Genomic DNA, 23688 nt, shown 5'->3' on the forward strand with positions numbered 1-23688 from the left:
CCCAACCTATCTGCTCTCCTGAGCCTATAGGCTGCTTGGGTGCAAGAGAGGCCCTGGGCTCTGCTGGAGTCCTGAGAGAGGATTGCTTTAGGACTTTGGCTGTGGTGGGCCAGGGAAGTCTTGGGAGGCTGGTACAGAGGGGTCTTTAGCAAGGATCTGGCTCCTGCGGAGAACATGGTCCACTGATCTGTGGACCCTTGAGGGAAGCAGGTGTGGGCTCTTACTGGATACTTGCTCTGGACAAGAGTAGTTGAACAGGTAAACTGAGTCTTCCTGTTCCCCTGAGGCAGGGAGTATGAGACAAGGCCTTCAGCAGGGGATTGGCGTCTTGCTTGGTTCTACCTGGCCCATCCTGGATGGCAAGACCATTTCACCTCCCAACACCCACAGAATTGCTAACAATAGCCAGACTTAACCCCAAAAAGCTTCACTCAGTCCTCCTTGAGGAATCAAGGGATCCATTCATACTCCAGTTGACTTCACAGCTTATTGCTGTGATACCAGGTTCTAGCATATCTGATGAAAAAAGTAGCATTTCTCCTACATACTAGCCATGGTCAGCATTTCCAAGAATGTTCAAACAGTGCCAAACTGCTGGAACTGCATTGCTTCTCATTGCAATGCCTAGGAATCCATGCATGATCAGTAATGCAATTCTTTACAGGGCTAACAAAATTCCAGTTGTCACCGGCTACACCAGTGTGTCTCCCAGATGGGAAGATAATTGTTTGGTGGTGATCTAGGCTGTAATTAGGGCTACTTGTTTCCTGATCTGTCCAGGTCTGTCTTCTGCTTCATTGGGAATGCCAGCCCCATGCTTATGTTTCTGTCCCATGTTGGTGGTCATCAGTTTAATAATGGTCTCTCCCACCATGTTGGTCCTTCTGTCTATAATGGATGGGCCAATAGTCCCATATGGAGCCCAGCTCTATGCCTGAGGCCTGAGTCAGGCCACTGGAGGGCTCCCTTGCACCACTTAACAGCCTTTGGTTGCCAGCTCACACTCCTGGTTCCTGGGAAGCTTTCTAAGGGCCTGGTACAGAAAAAGCACTTCTTGCCTTGGAAAGACTAGGTTGGTGCAAAATGAGTGACCAAAGCTCATAGATATGCTTCGCCTCCAGAACCACCTTTGGTTACCTTTGATGTGGTTACAGAGTGAAGACACCAAACTATCTTACTGTAGCCCCACCACAAAATAACTATAAACACATAATAGTTTTCAAAACATGGTTTAGAAACACAGTTTTAAATGAAACTCATAGGGACCACTCCCTTTCTAATCAGATTATAATATACAAGCCCTTCTATACAAAAATCCTGGAGCTGCCACTTCCCAGGAGAAACCCTGGCCCAGGCCCTAACGATCAAGAAGGGGTTTCTGGGGCTTTCTATCCAGGGAAGGGATGGTGCCAGAGCTAGTGTATAGCCCTGGGACCCCTACAAAATAAGATGGACTTTCTGCATGGTACTAGTTTTTGGCAGGTGAATGAGGAACCCTCGACAACTCTGAAGGTTGGAAGAAGGTGCAAGGCGGTATCCTGTCCAAACCATCCCAGGTAAGACCACTCAGCTGATTGAGAGAGCAAGAGAAGGATTGAGGTAAGGGTTAGCTGAGGGTGGAAACCCCAAATCCAGATCTAAAATCTCAGCTGGAGGGGGGACATACTTAATTTGGGCCCCCTGAAAGCAGAGCATGTGACAAGGACTTGGGGGAAGAAGGTAGTTTATGTGGAAGGTGATCTGTATTAGAAAAATACCACAAACTTATTATCTTAAAACAATAGAAATTTATTCTCTTACAATTTATGGAGTCTAGAAGTCTGAAATCGAGATGTTCGTGGGGCCATGCTCCCTCTGAAGCCTCTAGAAGAGGATCCTTCCTTGCCTTTCCTAAATGCTGGTAGCCCCAGATGTTCCTTGGCTTAGAGCTGCAGCGCTTTGTCTCTGCCTGTCACCATGTGGCACTCTCCTTGTGCATCTGTGTCCAAATTTGCCTCTTATAAGGACACCAGTCATATTGGATATGGCCCACCCTAATGTTCTCAACTTGATTACATCTGGAAAGACCCTGTTTCCATGTAAGGCCATATTTGCAAGAACCAGGGTTTGGGACTTCAGCATATCTTTTGGGGGGAGACAGTCAACCCATAATATGATCCAAGAAGCAGACGTGAAGACGAGGGAGGAAAATCAATACAATCTAAGGTATTAAACTGGTTATTTACGTGCCACTGAGAACCCTCTAGGAACTGTGTAAAATACCCCTCAGAATTCTGAAAGACCTGAAAGCTGGGACATTTAATCAGTTCTTCCACTGGTTGAAGAATGTCTTAGAAGGTTAACTTCCTCCTACTTGTAGACTGCATCCACAGGTGGACGACGTGTCGTTTCCTGGCCAATAAGGAGAACTTGAGATAAGAGTAATATGCATGAAACTGTCCACTACCACCAGGCAGAAGACAGGAGGCCACGTGCTATGACACAGGGCACCAAAAGATTCTGCAGAGATACACCCCTTGCATTGCTAAGATCTGCTCCTGCCCCACATAAGTCCACTCTGTCATTGACTCTTTAAGGCAGTGGTCAGCTGTAAGCTCCTTAAAAAAAAAAAAAAAAAAACTTTCAACAGGAGGGTTAGTGGAATAAACTATAGTTCCCCTCCTGCAGCTGCTCCTAAGCCACAATTAATATTCATCATCTCCTTTCCCCACAACCCTAACATCAAAGCTGGTCTGGATGGCTCATCCTGAGGGGGGGAGCCCTTGTCTGCCTTGCCATTATCAGGGTTTGTTGGCTGTGATTGCCTAGTTAGCATCATCCCCAGGGCTGAAAGCGCAAAGAGACACTCCAGCACACAGTTCCAGATGACTCTCCACTGATCCCACTATGCAGCAGCATCCTTAGCTCCTCTGGACAGTCAGGGATGATTACTCCCTTCAGTATAATAAAACTCTTTTTACTTGATGGTCCACTGCCTTGAGGGGCCCAAAGTGGAAAAATCCTGTGTTAACCAGTTGGCAATGTCTCCCTGAGAATCAGGATCTCAAATCCAACAGAGCCAGTCACAGAAATGGGAAAACGTTTCTGTAAGGACCTCACCAGAGTGATGATGAAAGGGACTAATCCTATTTTCACCACTTGGTTACTTGGCCCTGTGTCATCTTTTTTTTTTTTTTTTAATTTTTTAATTTTATTTTTGAAAGAGCACTAGCGGGAGAGGGGCAGAGAGAGAGAGGGAGACACACAATCCAAAGCAGGCTCCAGGCTCTGAGCTGTCTGTACAGACCCTAACACAGGGCTCGAACTCACGGAGTGTGAGATCATGACTTGAGCTGAAGTCGGACGCTCAACCAACTCAGCCACTCAGGCGCGCCCAACCCTGTTGTCTTCTAACTACTGGGGACATAGCACTATATGTCAGCTGTTCCACAGGATGTCACTCCAAAGCTGGCTTCTTAGCTAAGCCTTTAATTTAAAAGGCCATTCCTGAGGTGTCTGGGTGGTTCAGTTGGTTAAGCGTCTGACTCTTGATTTTGGCTCAGGTCATGATCTCATGGTTCGTGAGATGGAGCCCTGTGTTGGGCTCTGTGCTGACAGCACAGAGCCAGTTTGGGATTCTCCTTCTCTGCCCCTCACCAACTTGTGCGTGTGTTCTCTCTCTTTATCTCTCAATAAACAAACATTAAAAAAATAATAATACAAGGCCATCCCCACTTTCTACCATTCGTTTCCAGGCAATGAAGTATATGATACCCCTTCTTTTACAAAACCATTGTCACATGTCCTTTACCATAAAATGTACCCTTCAACTGATACTTCATGATACAGAATCCCAAGTTGATAATTAGATGTTCAATAATCCACTAGAGAAGCACGACAGGCACGGAAGATAAATCCATATTCCAAAAAGATTTCAGTTCCAGTAAGAACACATTATTGCCTTCTGCAGGGTGGAGGGAGTATGATGTAATCAAATTACCACCAAGTGCTGGGGCAATCTACTCAAGAAATGACACCATAATGAGGATCCAGCCCCTGAGACTGAGACTGCAGGTTGAGCATTGAGCGGCTGCAGTAGATAAATCAGCCTTGGTGAGAGGGAGCTGCTGGTGGTGAGATTCTGCAGCGCGCCTCCCTCTCGGCCACACCCCCACTCCATTCATGGGCCCGTGCACTTTGCTGGTTGAAACAGAAACCAGCAGACCAGTCATTCTGTGTACCTAATTATTGATCCTTCCTCTGCAGCAGAAGCTTTCTGATGAGCATTGACATGACACGTAAAGATCTGCACAATCTGACATCTCTCCTGTGAGTCCATCCATGCACCTTTTCCCCAGGCTTCCTTCTCCAGTATTCCAGTCTTGCTTCATGTGATTGAGTTATTCTCTGCTGTCCAGAAGTCCATGTACATTCTTGCCTCAGGCCATGCCTCCCTACATGCGAAGTTGATGGACAAGTGTACTGCTCAGTAGAAGGATTTCCCTCACCGCTCACCTTTAGGACTTGTCCTGAGTATGTGGTACAGCTGCAATTCATTTTTGTTTTGTACCATTGTATGAAGTCAACCCAAACAGACTCCAGGCTCCACATTTTTTCCTCCTATAACAGTGGTCGTAAGGAACACCCCCACAAGCATGAATGTGAGTTGTGGAGGCAGGTTGGTCAACAGGGCTGTACACATAGAGTCATCTTTCCATGCAGCTCACTTCTTGTTCTGTCTGGATCCAATCCCGAATGTACTATTCCCATCATACAATGAACTGCCCACTTATGACTGGTGAGCTAGTCAACAGAAATTACCCAGTCTATGACTGGTGGCCCAAATTACAGCAGACATCTCTAGTCATATAGTGTCTTGATATCCCTGCTATCAGGTATTCACAGACTCTGCTTGAGCCCTGTAGCAAACCATGAGCTGCTTTTTCAAATATGAGTAATTCTGTGCTGTGGAAGGCAAGGCTTAGCTCTCAAGCCAGAAAGATCTCATAGTGGAACTTTCCACAGACCCCATACAGTGTTCTTGTCCAACGGAGACCTCTGGCACTAATGGACTGTCAAGTCATAGGACTCAAGAGTTAGGCAGCTGGCACCTCCTTCTTTCCACTCATCATTTAGCCACCAGAGGACAACTCCCACTTTCCTAGTGCTTTACTATGCAGAACAATCGAGTTTCTTTGTTGCCACTCTTCTGTGTAAACTAACTGGGACCCTTCCTATCATAACCAAAAGGCCCCATTCATGAGCTTTCAAGGAAAAAGAACCAGCTCCTCTGAGATGAATTCTGCCTGTCTGAGTATCTTTGGTGTAAAACAACCATTTCTATGTCCCCACCGATTTTCTGGGTCAGGGCAGGGCACTCAAGGGTGACTTATCTCTCCTCCATAATGTTTGGGGCCTCAGCTGGGAACACTCAAGCAGCTGGAAATGACTCGAAGGACTAGGGGCTATAATCTGCTGAAGGCTTTTTTGCTTACATGTCTGGTGCTTGGGTGACCTGAAGACTGGGCTCAGCTGGGACTATCAACTGAAGCATCTACATATGACCTTCCCTTATAGGTTGGGCTTCCTCACAGCATAGTGGCTACATGGTTGTGGGACTTCTTACGTGGCCTTCTTAGTTTCCGGTAAACTAAAAGGCCATCTATTACTTAACCTCAGAAATCACATAGCATAGAGATTCATGGTAAGGTAACATAACCCTTCCCGCTCAATAGGAGGAATGTCAAAGATTCGGCAACTGTACTTTAAATCTGCCACTATCTCCCCCCAACAGAATGCTGACACATGACTTCTGGAATTGATAAGGGTCAAAGGTCCATTCTCTGGGGCTTTGGTAGGCTCTTCCATCTGCCTAGCTCAGGGCTCATGTCTGGGATGCAGCTTCTCCACAGCTCTCAGCCCAGGCCTAGGAAACATGACTTTGGGCTTCTTATTTGTACCTAAGGGTGTCAGGATTTGGAGATGAGGGTCTGGGAATCCAGTACACCTGCTACTGACTCTTACAGCTATAGAACTCTTGTCTTGCACCAACTACTTGGTTCCCTGGTGATGTAGAATAGGTGTTTATTACCACTGGCCCCAGTGACCTCCAAGGCAGGCTGCAAGGAAGGGCCTGGCAGCCAGTGCCCAACGTCAGCCCCAGTGGGTCTCTGTGAGCATGTGTTGGAGTGGGGTGATGCTGCTGGAGCAGGACTCCTCTCATTGAGGGAATATCCTTCTTAGGTTCTACTGCTCTTCCATCAGTGTTTTGGGGAAAGAACATCCTTGGATGCTTGTCTGATAACATATGGGGCAGGAGCTGTGGCTTCTGGTTCTGCAGTGTCTGTGGGAGGTCCCACAAACACCACACATTCTCCAGATAGGAGTGTTCTCCCCTCAACTTTAACCAAACAATGAAATAAGGCTTCCCGCACTTGTAATGAGTTGATTCTGGAGTCCCAATCCACCACTCCCATGGCCAAGAGACTCACCATCAAGATGTGGTTCCGAAACAGTGGTTCTCTTTGGGAGTCAGTCCATGCATGTCAGTCTATAAACCCCACAGGGGAGTGACAGTGTCTGCTTGCTATTTACAGCATCTTGCTGATCCTTGGTAAATACTGCTTAATGATGCATTTGCACAACTCTGAGGGCTTCAGGGAAACCATTGGTTACAGAGAGGACTGTTGCCCAGGGTGGCAAACTCCAAAGCTACAGGGACCAGTTATGTAAGTGGAAGAAACGCTGGCTGGGGCCTGAGGCCCATAGGAGAACACATGCTCCCTGTACGGAGAGCAGCCACTTCTCGGCTGTATGCCTGCCATGCAGAAGGCCGGCCCAAGGCTTGCCAGATTTTCTTAGTTTTCAAGAGAGGACAAAAGGTTCAATCTATTAAATCTCTCCATTAATTGTTGTCAACTTAGTCAATGAAAACAAACACAACCACATTTGTGGGCTGGATGCAACAGGTGTGCTGTCCCTTGCAAGCCAGGAACCCACAGGCTTCACAGAAGGTCTGGTTTCACAGAGTTGCCCCTGATCCTTGGATTAGTGTAGCTCAAAGGCTACTGCCTTGCGCTCCTCCTCCCCACCGCTGGCGCCTCCACCCTGACCCGGGTCTCAGCATGTTATTGCTGTCACAACAGCTGCACTGAAAGGTCCTTCTTAGGCTTCCGTGACCTCTGCAAGAAGATTATACCTGTAAATCCCCGCAGCCGGCAGCCAGGGTGGGGGAAGGGAAGAGAAGGAGGGGACAGTCTTCCCTCTCCACGTCTGCGCCCCTCTCCCCATAGCCCTCCCTGGGCCTTTTGCTGCCAGGTGTAGATGAAGAAGACACTCTCCGCTAGTTGAACCAACAAGGCTGGATTTTTTTCCAAAGAATTTTTAGTAGTAATGAAGGGAAAGCACAAGGAAAATAAACAGACATGGCCTAGAAATGGGTGTGTTTACAGAGCCCGGTCCTCGGAACCCAAGGGGGCCACTGTATGTTGAATAGCGGGGCCAAGGGAATCCAGTGGGGGAAGAGGGAGGAAGAAGTGGGTTTTCCTTCGGGTAAGGAGGGGGCTGAGTCTCACCACTTTTAGGCGAGGGGGACTCCGGTAATTAAAAGACTTACTAGGGGAAAAGGGGCTGGGAGATGGCGGGAGTCCTCAAAATTCGGGGGATGGGGATTTCCATTCCTGAGAAGGGGGTCAATCGAAGCGGAAGGGTGAGAGGAGTCAATGGATGACACTCCACGCCAGGAAGGAGGGGGCGGCTCTGCAGAGGGGGCCTGAGTACGGTGAGCAGGAGAGGAGACAGCCTGTTAGCAATCCTAGTCCCGGGAAGGTTTGAAAGCAGCGGTGCCCCAGTGACGCCGGAAAAGATGGAGCGGTTGCCATGGCGACACGGAGCGCACATCGGAAATAAATAAATAAGCCGTGCGGGCTGCAGCAGCCGCGCCCCCGCGGGACTGGAGCGCGGGGGAGGGGGCCCCGCGGGCCCGGGTCCCCGCAGCCCGCGCGTCCCAGCCATTGGCAGAGCCGGAGGGGGGGGTCACCCCCCCGGAGGGGGGGCGAATGGTACAGTCCTCCGCCCGCGCCCCGGCCGGGCCCGCAGCGAGCGAAAGGCGAGCCCAACGCAGCCGCTGCCGCCGCGGCGGAGCCGGAGCCGAGCCCGGAGGTGGCGATGGAGGGAGTCAGCAGCCACCGGACCCTGTCCTACAGCCGCTGGAGCTACGACAGGTAGGGCGGCCGCCTGCAGGATGGGCTCGCCGGGCTCTCCGCGTGGCCCTGCGTGGGCGCCCTCCCCTGCGCCCACCCCGGCGGGAGGAGCAGAGTTCCCGGGGAGCGCGGCCGCCAGCGCTCAGACCCCCGGCTGCACCCGGACCCTCGAGCGTCCGGCTCGTCGGTGCCGGGAGCGGCGGATATGCGAAGCCGGAGCGGAGCGAGGGTGTCCTCACACCTGCGGGGCAGAGCCGGCGGAGGAGGGCACCGGGTCCGACGAGCTGCCTCCCCACCTCGCACCCCGCCCCCATCCCAGCCCGGCTGCCCTGCGGTGTCCACCCGCGCCGCAACCGCACGAGGGAGCGTGGAGGGGCCCCGGGGCGGGCGGCGCCGCGCGGTGGGGCGAGGAGGGGCCCCGGGGCGGTGGGTGAGGACTGCCGGCCGGCCGGAGCGCCCCAGCTTGCTGCCGGGGACCTGCGGGTCGCCACGGGCTGGGCGGAGCCGAAGGGCGGCCCGGGGCGGGCTGTCGGGGCGCCCGCAGTGTTGCCAGGCGCCCCGCCCGCCCCGCGGGCACCGGGAGAGGCTGCGGGCGTGGGCGGCCGGGAGTCGCGCTCCCCACGCACCCGTCCTGCCGGGAGGAATCATCCTTCCAGGTGAAATGAGAAAAATGAGGACAACAGAATGAGTCGGTCATCAAGCGGAGACTCATTCTGAGATTTTTGTCCTTTCTACCTATTTTTGGTGTGTTAAATGTCCCCTCTCTTTTAAAAATGAAACCATGACGATAGTAGATAGTAGATTGTTGTTGTTGTTAAAGTTCACAACCCCATGAGGATCTCTGGAGTTACATTTTCTGATCCATGGTCCTAATTGGGGAGGGCTGGAAGAGAAACTTCATTAACTGGGCTGCTCTCTTCTCCCTGAAGTCCTGCTTCCTGTGCTCTCCTTCCCTTCACTGCTAAAAGCTTTCCTGCATCTTTGACACCCCTACCTTCGGAGATTCAGAGAACAGGGTCCCCCTGGGACCCCTTTAACTCGCCCTCCAATTGATTCCGTCTTTTTCCATTCTTAACTGGTGATCTCTCAGCCTGTAAACCTATTCAAGTTTGTGACGTCTCCCTCAAGAGGGGTGCAACTGGTCCACCTCTCTGCTTTCATCGCCTTCTTTGGGAGAACATGTCTAAATTGGTTGATTCTGTTTCCTCACCAACCCTGCATTGCACGGTCCTAGCCGTCTGCTCGCTGTCCAGCTCACAACTGCAGCGAACGTGCCCTTTTTAAAAATAGTGTTTCCTATGGAGAGGAACTCTAAAATGATTGGAGTATTCAACTTAAAATAACAAACCCTCTGAGCTTGCCTTCAGATCCCAAACCACACATGGATTTGCTTATTCTGCAAACATGTATTGACTGCAAACTGTGTGTGGGGCCCTGGAGATAAGCAGATAACAAGACATAATTCCTTCCCCCAGAGGAGCTCCCAGTCTAGATCCTAGTAGAAAGAAGTGGCAACATATGCCAAGGACCTAATACGTGTATAGGAGGGAATTTTTAAATTGAGACAATTCTATATAGTAACTAGACTTTTTTTCCGGTAAAAACAAACAACAGCAAGACACTGGAATCAGACAGCCTGGGTTCAAATCCAGACTCCACCTAGCTCACTTGCAGCAAGTCACTTTCCCTTTCTAGGCTTCAGTTTTTTCTTCTGTGAAGTGGGAAGTAATATAAGAATTAGATGGGAACATAGTAATAAGTGGTATCTATCACTGTTGTATTAATAAATATTGTAAATGTCTCTGAGAACCCTGTCTTCCATAGATGCTTAGTTTGAAAAGCAGTGTTCTCCTTTTTAGACCCCTAAATAAAGACCTTTCCTGGGGTTCTACCCTCAGAACCTTTTTCTTCTCACCCACACCATCTCAACACCTGGGGAGCCATGGGAAGAAAATAGCTTCCCTGGTCCGTATCCAAACTAACTGAATCAGAATCTCCAGATGTGGAACTCAAGAGTCAGTGTTTCGGATACAGCTGGTTTGGCTTTTACTCGGGAACCATTGGTCTATATCACTCACCTCCATTTTCCAGTTAGTGCTTAGTCTTTAAAACATAAGGACTGAATTATTTTAAAATTGCACAGTCCTCAGTAAACTTTTAAAAACACTACATAAGCTACACATATATGTAGTCCCCATATTAAAAGTGAAGTTCTGTGATTGTCCCCGTCCCCACCCCTAACCCCTAGAAGCAAACCACTGTTAACAGTTAGCACTTTCTGACTCTGTTCTTTGACTTCTGCCCCCACCACATCTCTGAACATTTGAACTCTCCTTCACACCCCCCTAGAAGTTGGCCTCTCTGCATTATATAGCGTGTTCTTTTTAATCTGTTCCCCTCTTTGCTTTTCAGGTCATGTATGTATCGGTCATCTATTGCTGTGTAACAAATTACTCTTAAGTTTAATGGCCTAAAATAATAATTGTTCTAGTTAACTCGAGATTCTGTGCATCAGGAATCTGGGCTGGGCTCGGTTGGGCAGTGTTTGTGGTCTGGCCTAGGCTTGGCTTCTCTTGGCCGTGCTTACTCACGTGTGTGGTGCCTCAGCTGTGAAAGCTAACACATCTGAAGCTTCTCTCCCCAAAAAGAGAGAAATCCTTTCTCGTCTTCCAGCAGGCTCGCTCAGGTTTGTTCACATGCTGGTAGAAGTTTCCCAGTGAGAAAGCAGAAGGTACGAAGTCTCTTGAGGCCTAGGTTTAGGACGTGCACATCACCCTGTCGCACTGTATTGGTCAAAGTGAGTCAAAATGTCAGCGCACGTTCAGGATAGAGGAATAAGTTTCACCTCTTGAAGGGAGGAGCTGCAAAGAATTCATGGCCATTTTTGCAATCTACCACAATATGAGGCCTGCATTTCTTTAATTGCTCACTCCTCTTGGTCCCCACTGTCCCAACGTGAGCACATGCCAAAGCTCCCCTCTCTCCCGTTCTGCTGTGTTCCATTCTATTCTCAGGCTACACCCTGGTCCCAGTTATCACCTCAGTGCTTTTAACACAGAAATCAATATCTTCAACTCCACTCTTTTTGTCGAGCCCTAACCATGCCTCTGTAAAGGCTTGTAAACATCTCCATGTGGGTATTCTGTAGATATTCCACCAACACCCCTAACTCAATGGGTTCAAAGCCAGATCCTTCACTGGTAACTCTGTATTCTCTATCCAGCATCCCTCTAGCCAATGAACTCCTCAAAACTCTGACTGATTTTGAACTCTCCAAGGGTAACCATTCTGTCTATTCTTATGTATATCACTGATTGTTATGAAGATAAAATGAACTATGAAAGATGAGTGGCCTGGAGTACATCTCATCAAGTCCCTGTGTTCTCAAGAGCTTGGCACTTGGTTAACCATCTTGCCTCCATTCAAGCTCTAGTCATTATCCCAAAGATTTCAGGGTTTATGTAAATTACCAACTAGCCCTCTTCACTCACAATTTCTGGACCTTCCCATTCTAGAAACTTCTCTTCAGCTATTCACAGAATACATTCCTACATGTTGGCTCCTGGGATCACCTCACCCCTGATATCATACACACTACTATCCCAATCTCTGGCCTCATGCGTCTCCCTCATATATTCTTCCCACCACATTATCGAGTTATCTAGCGCTTTCATGTCTGCTTTTTCTCCTGCCAGCCTTTTCCTGGCCTCTCTTCTTCCTTTCCTATCATGGACCACCTGGCAGATTATCTGAACCACTCACTACCATCGCTTTCTGTTTCCTTGCATATGCTTGCCACAACTCCAGCCCCGTGTGGGCCAGCGTTAGGATCCCCACCCCCTCTCTTATCCGGGGCATCAGAGCACTGCCACAAAAACTGCAGGACCGTGATGATCGTCGCCATTTTCTGGGGCTTCATCCTGAGCTGTGCCATCAGCAGTCTTTCCCTTCTCTGGCTTAGCATCACTCCCATCCCCCACAGCAGTTCTTCTGTGTCACACTCAGGGCCCCTCTTACTTGACCCTTACTCCACACCCCCAGCCCCTAAGCAAATGATATTGCCTCCTGCTCCTTTGAGAACTGTTCACATGGGGCTCAATCTTCTGTAACTTCTTGATTCCACATCACTGCCACGCCACCTCAGTCACACCCTTTGAGGGACTTTTTTGTCATCTCCAAATCTCTTGTTATAAATAATTCCACAGTAGACAACCTTATATACGTAACATTTTTTCCTCATATCTGGTTATTTGATTAGAATGAACTTCTTGAAGAGGGATTGCTAGTTTCAGATTTGGGTGACTGTTGCCAGATTATCCTCTAGAAGAGGTGGATTGATGTGTATTCTCACGCTCAGAGGCTCTAACTGCATTGTTTCATGGTGATCTCTTTGTTTTGAATCTGGCCCCCCAGACTCTGAGACAGTGTACACAACTTGCTTGGAACTTGGATTTTGGAGTCACAGTGACCTGACTTTGAAGCCCAGCTCCCTCAATAATTGGTTGTGTGACTTTAGACAAGCAACTTAACTTCTGCATACAGAAAGATGATAATAATGATACCTGCCTTTGAACGTGGTCCATTCACTCAACATGTATTTTCTGAGCACCTCCTAAATGCCAGGCAACATTATAGATGTTGGAGACAGAGCCGTGAACAAAACAAATTCCCTGGTCCCACAACTCTTACTGTCTAGTGGGGGGAGATAGACCTGGACAAAAACATGTATATAATATGTCAGTGCTAAGTGATTTACCTAATATGCTAAGTGCAAAGAAGAAAAATAGAGCTGAGCAAAAGGAAGAGAATCTCACTACATGGAGGTTGGGGTGGAGGTGAATATGTTGTATTATATTATCTGGTTGGGGAAACTCTTTCTGATAAGGTGATATTTCAGCAAAGACAGGTAAAAAACAAGGGAGTGAATGGGGAAGAATGTTCTATAGAAGGGAACAGCAAGTGTAAAGGTTCTAAGGTAGAAGTGTGCCTAGTGTATTTCAGAACAGCAAAGAGGCCAGTGTATCCTTGTTTCCCTTTATAATACTTCCTTCTTGCTCCTCCGCCAAACCCTACCCTCCTCCTATCCTCAGGGAACCACTGATCTGATGTGTTTGCATATCCTAGAATTTTATATAATTGAAATCATTCAGTGTGTATTCTTTTTTTGTTTTTTGGGTTTTTTTTTTTTTTTGGTCTGGCTTCTTTCATGCATCCATAGTTATTTTGCTATTTCTCCATGTTGTTGCATGACTCAGTCATTCATTTCTTTTTATTGCTGATAGTACTCCATTATATGGAGATACCACAGTCTGTTTAGCCATTCCTCTGTTGGTAGACACTTGGGTGGTTTCCAGTTTTTGGCTATTACAAATATAACTTTTGTGATTGTTTATGTACAAGTCTTTGTATGGGCATATGTTTTTATTTCTTTTGGGTAAATATCTATGAGTGGGATGGCTGGATCACATGGTAGGCACATGTGTTTTCTTGGTAAGTATGCATTTAACTTTTTTAAAAAACTGCCACTTTTCCAAAGTGGTTGTACCGCTTTACATTCCCATGAGCAGTGTATGAGAGTTCCAATTCCTCCACATCTGTGGGACAACTTCGTATGTTCTGTCTTTTAAATTTTGGCCATTCTAATAGGTATGTAATCATGTGTCATTGTGAGTGTATTTGCATGTCCTCCATGATTAATGATATTGAGCATCATTTCATGTGCTTATTTGCCATCTATGTATCTTTTGGGGGGGAAGTATCTGTTAAAGTCTTTTCCCCAATTGTTACTGGGTTATATGCATCCTTATTATTGAGTTTTGAGAATTCTTTGCTTATTCTGGATCCATGTCCTTTATTGGCTATGTGACCTGCAAATATTTTCTATAAGTCTGTGGCTTTCTTTTCAGTCTCATGTATTTTGAAGAGCAGAATTTTACATTTGGTGCAGTCTAATTTAACAGTTTATTCTTTTATGGATTGTGCTTCTCGTGTCTCATCTAAGAAATCATGGCCTAACTCCAGGTGAAAAAGGTTTTCTCCTAGGGATTTTCTAATTTAGGCTTAATATTTTAGGTCTGTGCTTCAGTTGAATTAACTTTTGTATGTAGAATGAGGTTCACTTAAAAAAAAAGTTATCTAATTGTTCCAGCACCATTTGTTGAAAGGACTTTGCTTTTTTTGCACCTTTATCAAAACTGAATTGTCGTTGTATTTATTTCTATACTCTCTATTCTGCTTCACTGATCTATTTGCCTTTCGCAATGCCAACACCACACTATCTGGGTGACTATAGCTTTGCAAAGAGTCTTGAAATCAGGTAGCTTGGATCCTCAACTTTGATGTTGTTGCTGTTCTCCTCCTCCTCCTTCTTCTTTTCAAATCCAGAGACCCACTTATTAACCTAGAATTGTGAAGATCTCTTTGTAGTTATTGCAATGTTGGCAGCCCTGCACAGGGCCCATCCCCAAGCCAAAATCAAACTACTTGGCAAGTAAAATCCAAAGGTTTCTGGGTGAGTGTGGACCCAAAACAAGACAAAAGAAATGCCTGGGAGAGGCTGTTTCATCCAAGCACTGGAGAAACCAGGATGGTCTTCTTCAAAGCTGTTTGTCTCTTCTGGGTCCTTGTTAATTTCACATTCCTTTTATAATGAGATTTTCAAGTTCTGCAAAACCCAAAAAAGACAAAAGTCTGCTGGGATTTTGACTGGGATTGTGTTGAATCTATAGATCAATCTGGGGAAAGTTGACTCTTGGTAATGGTGGGCTTTCCAGCCTATAAACATAATGTATCTTTGTGTTTATTTAGATCATCTTTCATTTCTCTCAAGCATATTTTGTAGTTTTCTGAATGTAAGTCTTTCATCTCTTTCATAAGATCTATCCTAGAGTATTGCATACTTTTCAATGATATTGTAAATGGTATATCTTTAAATTCAGTTTCCAATAATTAATTGTCAATGTATAGCAATACAGTTTGTATCGTTGTAGTAATATATATAACATAAAATTGGCCATGTTACTAATTGCTAAGTGTACATTCAGAATGTTGTGTAACCATCACCACTATTTCCAAAACTTTTTCATCACTCCAAACAAAAACTTTGTACTTATCAAGAAATAACTCTTCATTGACCCCTCTCCCCAGCCCCTGGTAACCTATAATTTCCTTTCCATCTTTATGAAGTTGCCTATTCTAGATATATGCCTATAAGGGGAATCATACAATATTTTGCCTTTTGTGTCTAGCCGTTTCACTTCCCGTGATGTTTTCGAGGTCTATCCATGTTGTAGCATATATGAGTACGTCATTCCTTTTTGGACTGAATAATATATTACATGCATATACTGCATTTTGTTTCTCCATTACTCTGTTGATGGACACTTGGGTTGTTTTCACCTTTTGGCCATAGTGAAAGTGCTACAGTGAACACTGGCATACAAGCATCTGTTCCAGTCCCTGTTTTCAATTCTTTTACGTGGATCGTAGGAGTGAGATGGCTGGATCAGATACTAAGTCCACGTTTAGTTTTTTGAGGAACCACCCAACTGTTTTTCACAGCAACTGCACCATTTTATATTCCCAGGAGCAACACATGAGTTTCCCATTTCTCCACATCCTCGCCAACACCTGTTATTTTCTGGTTTTAAACCATCCTAGGATGTGTGAAATGGTTTCTTACTGTGGTTTTGATTCATATTTCCCTAATGACTATTCATGTGCTTATTGGCCATTTGTATATCTTCTTTGGATAAATGTCTGTTCAAGTCCTTTGCCCCCATTTTTTTGTTTGTTTTTAAATAAACTCTTTATTGAAGTGTATGACCTCATATGAAAAAGCACACAAGTCATAAGTGAAGAATTTGGTGAATTTTCACAAAGTGAATACACTCTTATAATCAGAAACCGTCCTATCTCTGCCCTCTAACTCGAGGGTTACCATCATCCTGACTTCCGTTAGGCTGACTTCAAATTGGAGAGGTTAGTTTTGCTGATTTTTAAATTAATTTAAGAGTACCAGGTGTATTCTTTTGTGTCTTCCTTCTTTTAAAAAAATTGTTTTTAATATTTATTTATTTTTGATAGAGAGGGTGAGAGAGAGAGAGAGAGAGAGAGAGAGAGAGAGAGTCAGTCAGTCGGGGAGGGGCAGAGAGGGAGGCAGACACAGAATCTGAAGCAGGATCCAGGCTCCAAGCTGTCAGCACAGAGCCTGATGCAAGGCTCAAACCCATGACTGTGAGATCCTGACCTGAGTCAAAGTCGGACACTAAACTGACTGAGCCACCCAGGTGCCCCCGTGTCTTCCTTCTTGAGTTTAACAGTGGAGTCATCTGTGTTTCTGCATCAAGTTGCAGTTAGTTCATTCTCACTGCTATGTAGAGTTCTGTATGGATTTACCACAATTCACCCGTTCCACTACGATGCATGCTTGAGATGTTTCCCAGTTTTGGTTATTATTAACACTGGACATTTGAATGCATGTCTTTCTTTTGGTTGGTATTTCTTGGTGGCTTTTTTTTCAGCTTCATTGAGGTATAATTAACACATAGGAATTTTGTATATATGTAAGCATATACACACACATGTACATGTAAATATAGACTCTATAAATATATATATTTAAAGAGTACTACTTGATGTTTTGATACACATATACATTGTGAAATTATGGCCACAATCAAGTTCATGAGCATACGTATCACATCGCAGTTACAATTTTCTTTCTTTCCTTTGTGTGCGCGTGCACGTGTGTGTGTGTGTGTGTGTGTGTGTGTGTGTGTGTGTGAGTGATGAGAAAACTTAAGATGTATCCTCACAGCAAATTTCAAGGATACAAATAGTATTGTTAACTATAGTCCCCACGCTGTACCTCTGATCTCCAGAACTCATCCGTCTAAGATAACCAAAACTTTGTACCCTCCGACCAACATCTTCCCATTTTCTCCATCTGCCCAGCCCCTGGAAACCACAATTCTACTCTTCACTCCTATGACTTTGACTAGTTTAAGATTCCACATAAAGTGATATCATGCAGTATTTGTCTTTCGGTGTCTGGCATATTTCACTTAGCACAGTGTCCTCCAGGTTCATCCATGTTGTCCTACATAGCAATTTCCTTATTTCTTAAGGCTGAATAATATTTCAGCCATATATATATATATATATATATATATATATATATATATATTACATTTTCTTTATCCATTCCTCTGTTGATGGACATTTAAGTTGTTTCCATATCTTGGTGTGAATAATGCTGCAGTGAACATGGAAATATCCCTTTGAGGTCCAGATTTCATTTGCTTTGGAAGTATGCCCTGAAGTGAGATTGCTAGATCATATGGTAGTTCTGTTTTTACTTTTTAAGAAACCTATACCATTTTCCATAGTTGTTGTACCAATTTACAGTCCCACCAACAGTGAACAAAGGTTCACTTTCTTGGTAATGCCCTTTAAGCACAAGTTTCTAATTTGGAGGAAGTCCAATTTATCTATTTTTTTCTTTCTTTTTTAAATGTTTATTTATTTGCTTTTGAGAGAGAGAGTAGGGGAGGGGCAGAAAGAGAGGGAGACAGAGAATCTCAAGCAGGCTCCATGCCATTAGCGCAGAGCCTGACAGATGCAAGGCTTGAACTCACAAACCTTGAGATCACGACCTGAGCTGAAATCAGGAGTCAGACACTTAACCGACTGAGCCACCAGATTCCCCTCTATTTTTTCTTTTGTTTATACTTTTGATGTAGTATTTACACATTCATTGCCAAATCCAACGATTTACCACTGTTTTCCCCTAAGTGATTTTAAGGTATATAGTTAGGTCTTTGATCCATTTTAAATTCATTTTTGTGTGAGATGTGGGTCCAACTCTATTCCTCGGCATGTAGAAATCCAGTATCCAGCTGTCTCATTGCCATTTGTTGAAGAGACTATTGAATGGACTTAACACTCTTGTCAAGACTCAATTGTCCATAGATGTATGGATTTATTTCTGGACTTGCAATTCTACTCTATTGGTCTGTGCATCTATCCTTATACCAGCACCTCACTGTTTGATTAATTGCAGCTTTGTAATAAGTTTTGAATAGGAGAGACGGGCAAGGAAGCAAGACATGACCTGTATTAAACATGTCTAGGGAGGGCTGTGACTCCCAAGAGACTAGGTCGCCAAGATGGCACAGAGGGGGCAGTAGAAAGAGCTCAGGCTTTGTTATTAGTCAGACCTGGTTCAAATCCCAGCCCCATCTCTTATTAGCTGTGTACATGTAGCACAGTATGGGAAATCTTTATTGTTTTGGTTGATTATAAAAATCCTATGTGCCACTTGTAGACATAAAAGAAGCAAAGTCTAAACAGTTTAGAAGTGTGTCAAGTAGCAAGTTACTTAATGTCCTTTAGTCTCAATTTCCCTGTCTGTAAAATGGGGGTGATGATTTTCTTCTAGCGAAGGGTCATGGTGAGACTGGAATGAGATGATGTTTGTATACCCTTTCAGGTAGGCTGTGGATTAGAAACAGACCACACACATACCCACTATAGGATTAGGTAAAATGAAGTTCCTAATTTAGCTGGCCCAGAGCTTATTGGTGACCAGGGACCATACCGGCCAGGAGTCTCCACAGCACATCTTGCTGCGATTTTCTTTTGGCCCCTTGGTTCCCACCCAGGGCGCGCAGTGCTGGCCGACATTCTGTGCACAGGCAGGTTTCTGCCAAGTTGAGAGAGTACCCAAATCCTTATTGTAAAAGTAGCCCTTTGTACTTAAGACTTACTTCATCATTCTGAGAGTACTTGACCCTAACAAAATATATTCTGTTTTCAAAAGGTAGACTCTCTTGCCATGAGAAAAAAATGTCGAGGCTCTCTTGGTTCTTTAGAGCCAGCAGCTTGGTGTCAGCAGAGCCACCTACTTTTGGCCAGGGCGAGGCTGAGGTGGAAGGGGAAGCGAGTCAGTGTCTGGACGTTCCCGAACAATGGCTCTGGCTTCTGTCCCCTAACGTTCCAGAAAGTTGTTCCTTCACAGTATTCAAATCACTTGCACAATGTGTGTGTGACCTTGGGAAAGCTACTTAACTGCCATGAGTCTCCATTTCCTCATCACTAAAATGGAAGTAATAGTATTAGAGGAAATAGTACCTACCGTTGTAGGGAGTAAATGACTTGATGTTTGTAAGGCTTGATAAATGTAGAGTGCCCGGAACAGTGCCTGCCACATGGTGAGTGCTATTTCTGTGCTGGCTGCTGTTATTACGAGCCAGCACAGAACGAGATTCCTCTACTGATATCGGCATTTTCCTGTCCAGTTGAATCTGAAAGTTAGGCCATTCCTAGATACAGGGATAGGTGCCTTGGCCCAGGCAGGCTCTGCCCCAAGGTGGAGCTGTGTGAGGAGAGTGTAAGGACAGGTAAGGGAAGGAGGCCGAGGTACCTAGGGAAGCGGTCCAGGGACTGAAGAGGCATGGCTGACGAAGACCAGTTGGGACCAGTTGGGTGAGAGGGGCATAGTTGCAGGACCCCCGGGCTAGGGATGAAAAGCGAAGTCAGATGAGAACTCGGGGGGGGGGGACCTTAGCCAGTGCCTGAAGTGTGGGTGACAAGGTCTAGCTTCCTCAAGGGGGCCAAGCATTTAGCCCCAGTGGAGAATTCACAAGCAGATCAGGACACTGAAACAGCCCCTTCCCTTAGCACTTGGACTCAGGCCACAGCTGTTGAGAGACTACACAGAGGGAACCATAGGGATGAGCCAACTAACTCCAGTCCCTACTGCTGGTGGGTCAGAACCACCAAAGAGGCTGGGAGAGACAGGGCAGTAGCAGGGAAGATCAGGCTTGGGCACAGCCAGACTGACCACTGTGGCATGTAAGTTCACAAGCAGCTTCTTCTGAGACAAAGTGGTGATGCTTTTACTGTCTGTACACTGAGTTTTATGAAGCAGGGAAGGATGTTGGGAAAAGCACTGTGCAGGGAGTTAGGAATCGAGGATCTCATTCTGGCTACTCCATTAATTCCCATTCTGGCTCTGGGCAAGTCACTTGCCTCTCTGGGCCTGTTTCCTCTGAAGTTGAAGAGGCTGGACTGGCTGACTGAGCACTCTTATAGTTCTGGTATTCTGTGAGTGCGTGACCCAGGGCCTTCTATGTGTTCTGTGATTGGAAAGGCCAAGGTGCAGGGATGCGAATAGGGCAGGCTGGGATTGGAGGTCCTGGCCAAGGCAGCGCCAGCTTCCAGGGTGGAGCGCGGCGCGGGGCGGGGGGGGGGGGGGGGGGCTGGGGTGGACACCAAAGCCAGGTGGTTGGAGGTCCTGCTTTGTTCCAGAACTTTTGGAATATAACTATCCTTTTGACAGATTTATAGCAGTGTAGGACCAAAATGACTGTGCTGGGTAGGGCAAATGAGAGTGGTGGTCTAGGGTCAGTGAAGCAATAGTTCTGGGGGAGGGTGGAATGTGGGGGGTGGTCTGTCTCCCATGCAGTCGGCGTGGTTGGGGCTCAGGGTGATAAGGATTAGAGAGAAGAGCAAGTCATGGAGGTGAGACAAAGATTTCTCAAGTCTTTTGGGACTTGTCCACACTGAGGTTTGAAGTCATCAGGCAGTGTGGCTTCCCAGGTAGGATGACAGGATGCTTTTAAACAAAGGTAGAAAGACCCTGGAGCGGCGACATCATTTCTGTGACCAAAGGTGGAGAGAGGGGCACAGTGTGGAGGACAGTTGCTAAGCAGGGGCTCACAGGAACCCACTGATATCTGACTCCTTCGTTCTGAAATATCCTGAGCCCTGATGATAGATAAATGCCGAGCCTGGCTCTCATCTGGGGCATTCTTACCCAGCATGTGCTTGGGAGAGACGCACACCTTTTTTCTCCATCCCGAGCAGTGTGGGCTGTGCTGCAGTTGGAGAAGTTAGATCTCCTAGCTCAGGTGTGTGTTCCCAATCAGCCTCACTCTGATATTTTGGGCATGTGTTTTGGTCTCCTCTAATCTGAAGATTGACAGAGCAAATCCTAGGGTTGTGTGTATGTGTGTGGGTGGGGAGGGTCTGTTGATGAGTGCCAGGCCAGGCTGTGGGGAAGTTAGCAGGCGTTAGGGAATAGCTTGCCTGTGCTGTTGCCAAAGGAGGCAGATTTCTGCACGTGAACAACGCTAGAGAGCTGTGCCGGCTGATTGGAACCTAGCATCGGAATGAAGGGCCCAGAGTTCAGGCCAGGCAGATGAGGGCCTAGCATCTAAGAACCTTTGGAATCAGGCAGGGCCTGCATCAGGGTAAGAGGGACCCAGTATTATCTTCTTACAAGGTCACATTCCTCAGCAAAGATTTAATCCCAACCTGGCTTTGCCTCTGTGCCCTCTCCAGCACTGCAGACCAACTAATCGGGCCAGGAATTCCACAGTGTACCAGGAGGGCACTGTCCTTGCACCTGCCCCTCCCTCCACAGTCTGATTTGCCCTGGGTGGGAGAGTCTGGGTGGCATTCCCTTCTCCCCATCACCAAATGTCAGAGAGCAGATGCAGTGATGGTTTGGGCTCCTCTGGGAGAGGGCTTCTGCGAGTGTGTTTTTCATGCAGCTGAGCGTGTGCACCAGTAATTGTGTATGTGGGGTATGAACGTGTTGTGCCGGGGTGTATATGCACCACTGAGCTTGTGCACCTTTCAGGGAGGCGCACATGTGCCCACAAGAGTGGCTATGTGGATGTGTGTGAGTGGCAGGTATTTGAATGAAAGCAGGTGCACTGGCGAGAAGTGACTGCGAGAGGCGGGAGGGAGAGACTGGCTTGCTCTCTCTGTCTTCTTCCCCTGCACCTTGAAGTGGGGGTGGGGGGAGGACAGGTACACTGCCCTTCTCCCAGTGCGAGATAGGCGTGGTCAGGGTCATGAGCCTGCCCCACCCTGCCTGCGCAGTTTCTTCAGGGGTGGAGGGCTGCAGAAGCACCTCTGGAGAGTAGGAGGGGCCAGTTAGATCTCAGAGCTGATAGCTGTCTGTGTGACCCTGCATGAGGAGCTGTGCGGGCAGAAGACCCTGCCCTACCCTCCTGGCTCGCCCCAGAGGAGCTGGGAGCGGGATCCCCGCCTCTGCCACGAGGGGCTCCTGAGGCAATCCGGGGCCGCATCAATGTTGGATGAGCCCACGCTGCCTTCGCAGGGCCTCGATACCATCTTCCTCGGTCTCACTTTTAGTGTAACTGGAGAGCCCAGGGACCAGCCCCGGCCTGCGACTGGCGATCTTCTCGTGACGGCGCCACCTGTGGGGGGACTACAGCTGGGGTGGGGAGGCCGGCGCCAGCTGAGGTAGACTGTTCCGGGACGGGGTTGGGGCCTGCTGGCCCGGCCTCTCCGGACAGGGGCGTCGGTTCCAGCCTGGCCTCTCCTAGGCCCCTGGATCCCAGGGCTGGGTTACACCTCCTCCCCCCTCGGGCCACGTCGCCCTCTCCAGGGTGTCATCTGTCTGGTGACCTGTCCTTGGGGCAGTTCAGTCCCATCCCCCCTCCCGGATTTGGGGGTTTCCTGCTCAGGAACGGGCTGGAGGGGCATCAGCTAGACGGACAGAGATCCCCTAGGGGAAGGAAGGGGAGTAGCGGCGACTGGGCAGAGCCTCCCGCTGCAGGTGAGTGTCGGGAGCCCTGAGTGCATGCTGGGAAAGGGAGAGGGCAGGACTGAGGTCTGGGGGTCCCGGCTGGCCATGCTTCTCACCACCTTGACCTCTTCTACTCCAGCCCCCATACCTTACCCCTTGTGACACCACACCCAGCCTAGCCCTGCGAGGCAGCGGTGGTCAAGTGGGCTGGTGGTCCTTGAGCATCTGGCACAAGTGGGCAGTCACTGGGCTGTGGCCTTGGGTGGTTGGGCCTGGGCAGCCATTCTGGTGGGCGGCGAGGTTGAATTAGATTAGCAGCCTGTTTCTGTACATAGTTTAACGGACCACAGGCCTGCCTATTTGTTTACATACTGTCTTTGGCTGTTTTCGCACTACAACTCAGAGTGGAGTACAGCTCAGTTTGCAAGGCTAGAATATATACCGTCTGGCCCTTTAAGAAAATGTTTGCCCACCCCCCCCCCCCCCACCCCTCAGATATTCTCCAGTCCTTGCTTCTTTTCACCCTCTCCCTGAGCTGGTTCCTGCCTGCCTCCCTCTGCATGCCCCACACCGAGGGCTGGCCCAGGCTGAGTGCTCTCCACACCTGGGAACACGGACTTTGGGGACCGCTACCTCACATCTTGTCACTATCACTTTCTCTGGCAAGAAAGGAAAATAACTGGGGGCAGCAGGTATTCCCAAATCCAATAGGATATCTGAGAGCTGAGGGTGGAGCTCCTGCGGCATCCTTGCCTGACCCCAGACTGAAAGTGAGCCCCTTCCTAGGTCACAGGAGCAAGGTGGGTTAGCTGATGGTGAGCACAGTTTTCCTGGGACCACTAAGTCTGGCACCTGAGAGGCTGAGCAGACCAGTTCTTGGTAGGGGCTTCCTGTCACCTCTCCCTGTGGGCCAGGAGCAGGTGACAGCTGAGGTCCCAGTGG

General features: G+C 47.6%; 1 protein-coding gene across 3 annotated transcripts in view; it reads left to right on the forward strand.

The window, feature by feature from the left end:
• The first annotated feature begins 8020 nt into the window (after positions 1-8020).
• TUB (TUB bipartite transcription factor) overlaps positions 8021-23688 on the forward strand; it is an 87410-nt gene continuing 71742 nt past the window's right edge. For all 3 annotated transcript variants that reach the window (XM_023239531.2, XM_023239532.2, XR_006586352.1), the window contains exon 1: positions 8021-8201. In XM_023239531.2, coding sequence (XP_023095299.1) covers positions 8146-8201 — 56 coding nt within the window. In that variant the 5' untranslated portion in view covers positions 8021-8145. The remainder of the gene's footprint in view (positions 8202-23688) is intronic.

This window comes from Felis catus, chromosome D1, assembly GCF_018350175.1.
Source record: "Felis catus isolate Fca126 chromosome D1, F.catus_Fca126_mat1.0, whole genome shotgun sequence".
Lineage (NCBI taxonomy): Eukaryota > Metazoa > Chordata > Mammalia > Carnivora > Felidae > Felis > Felis catus.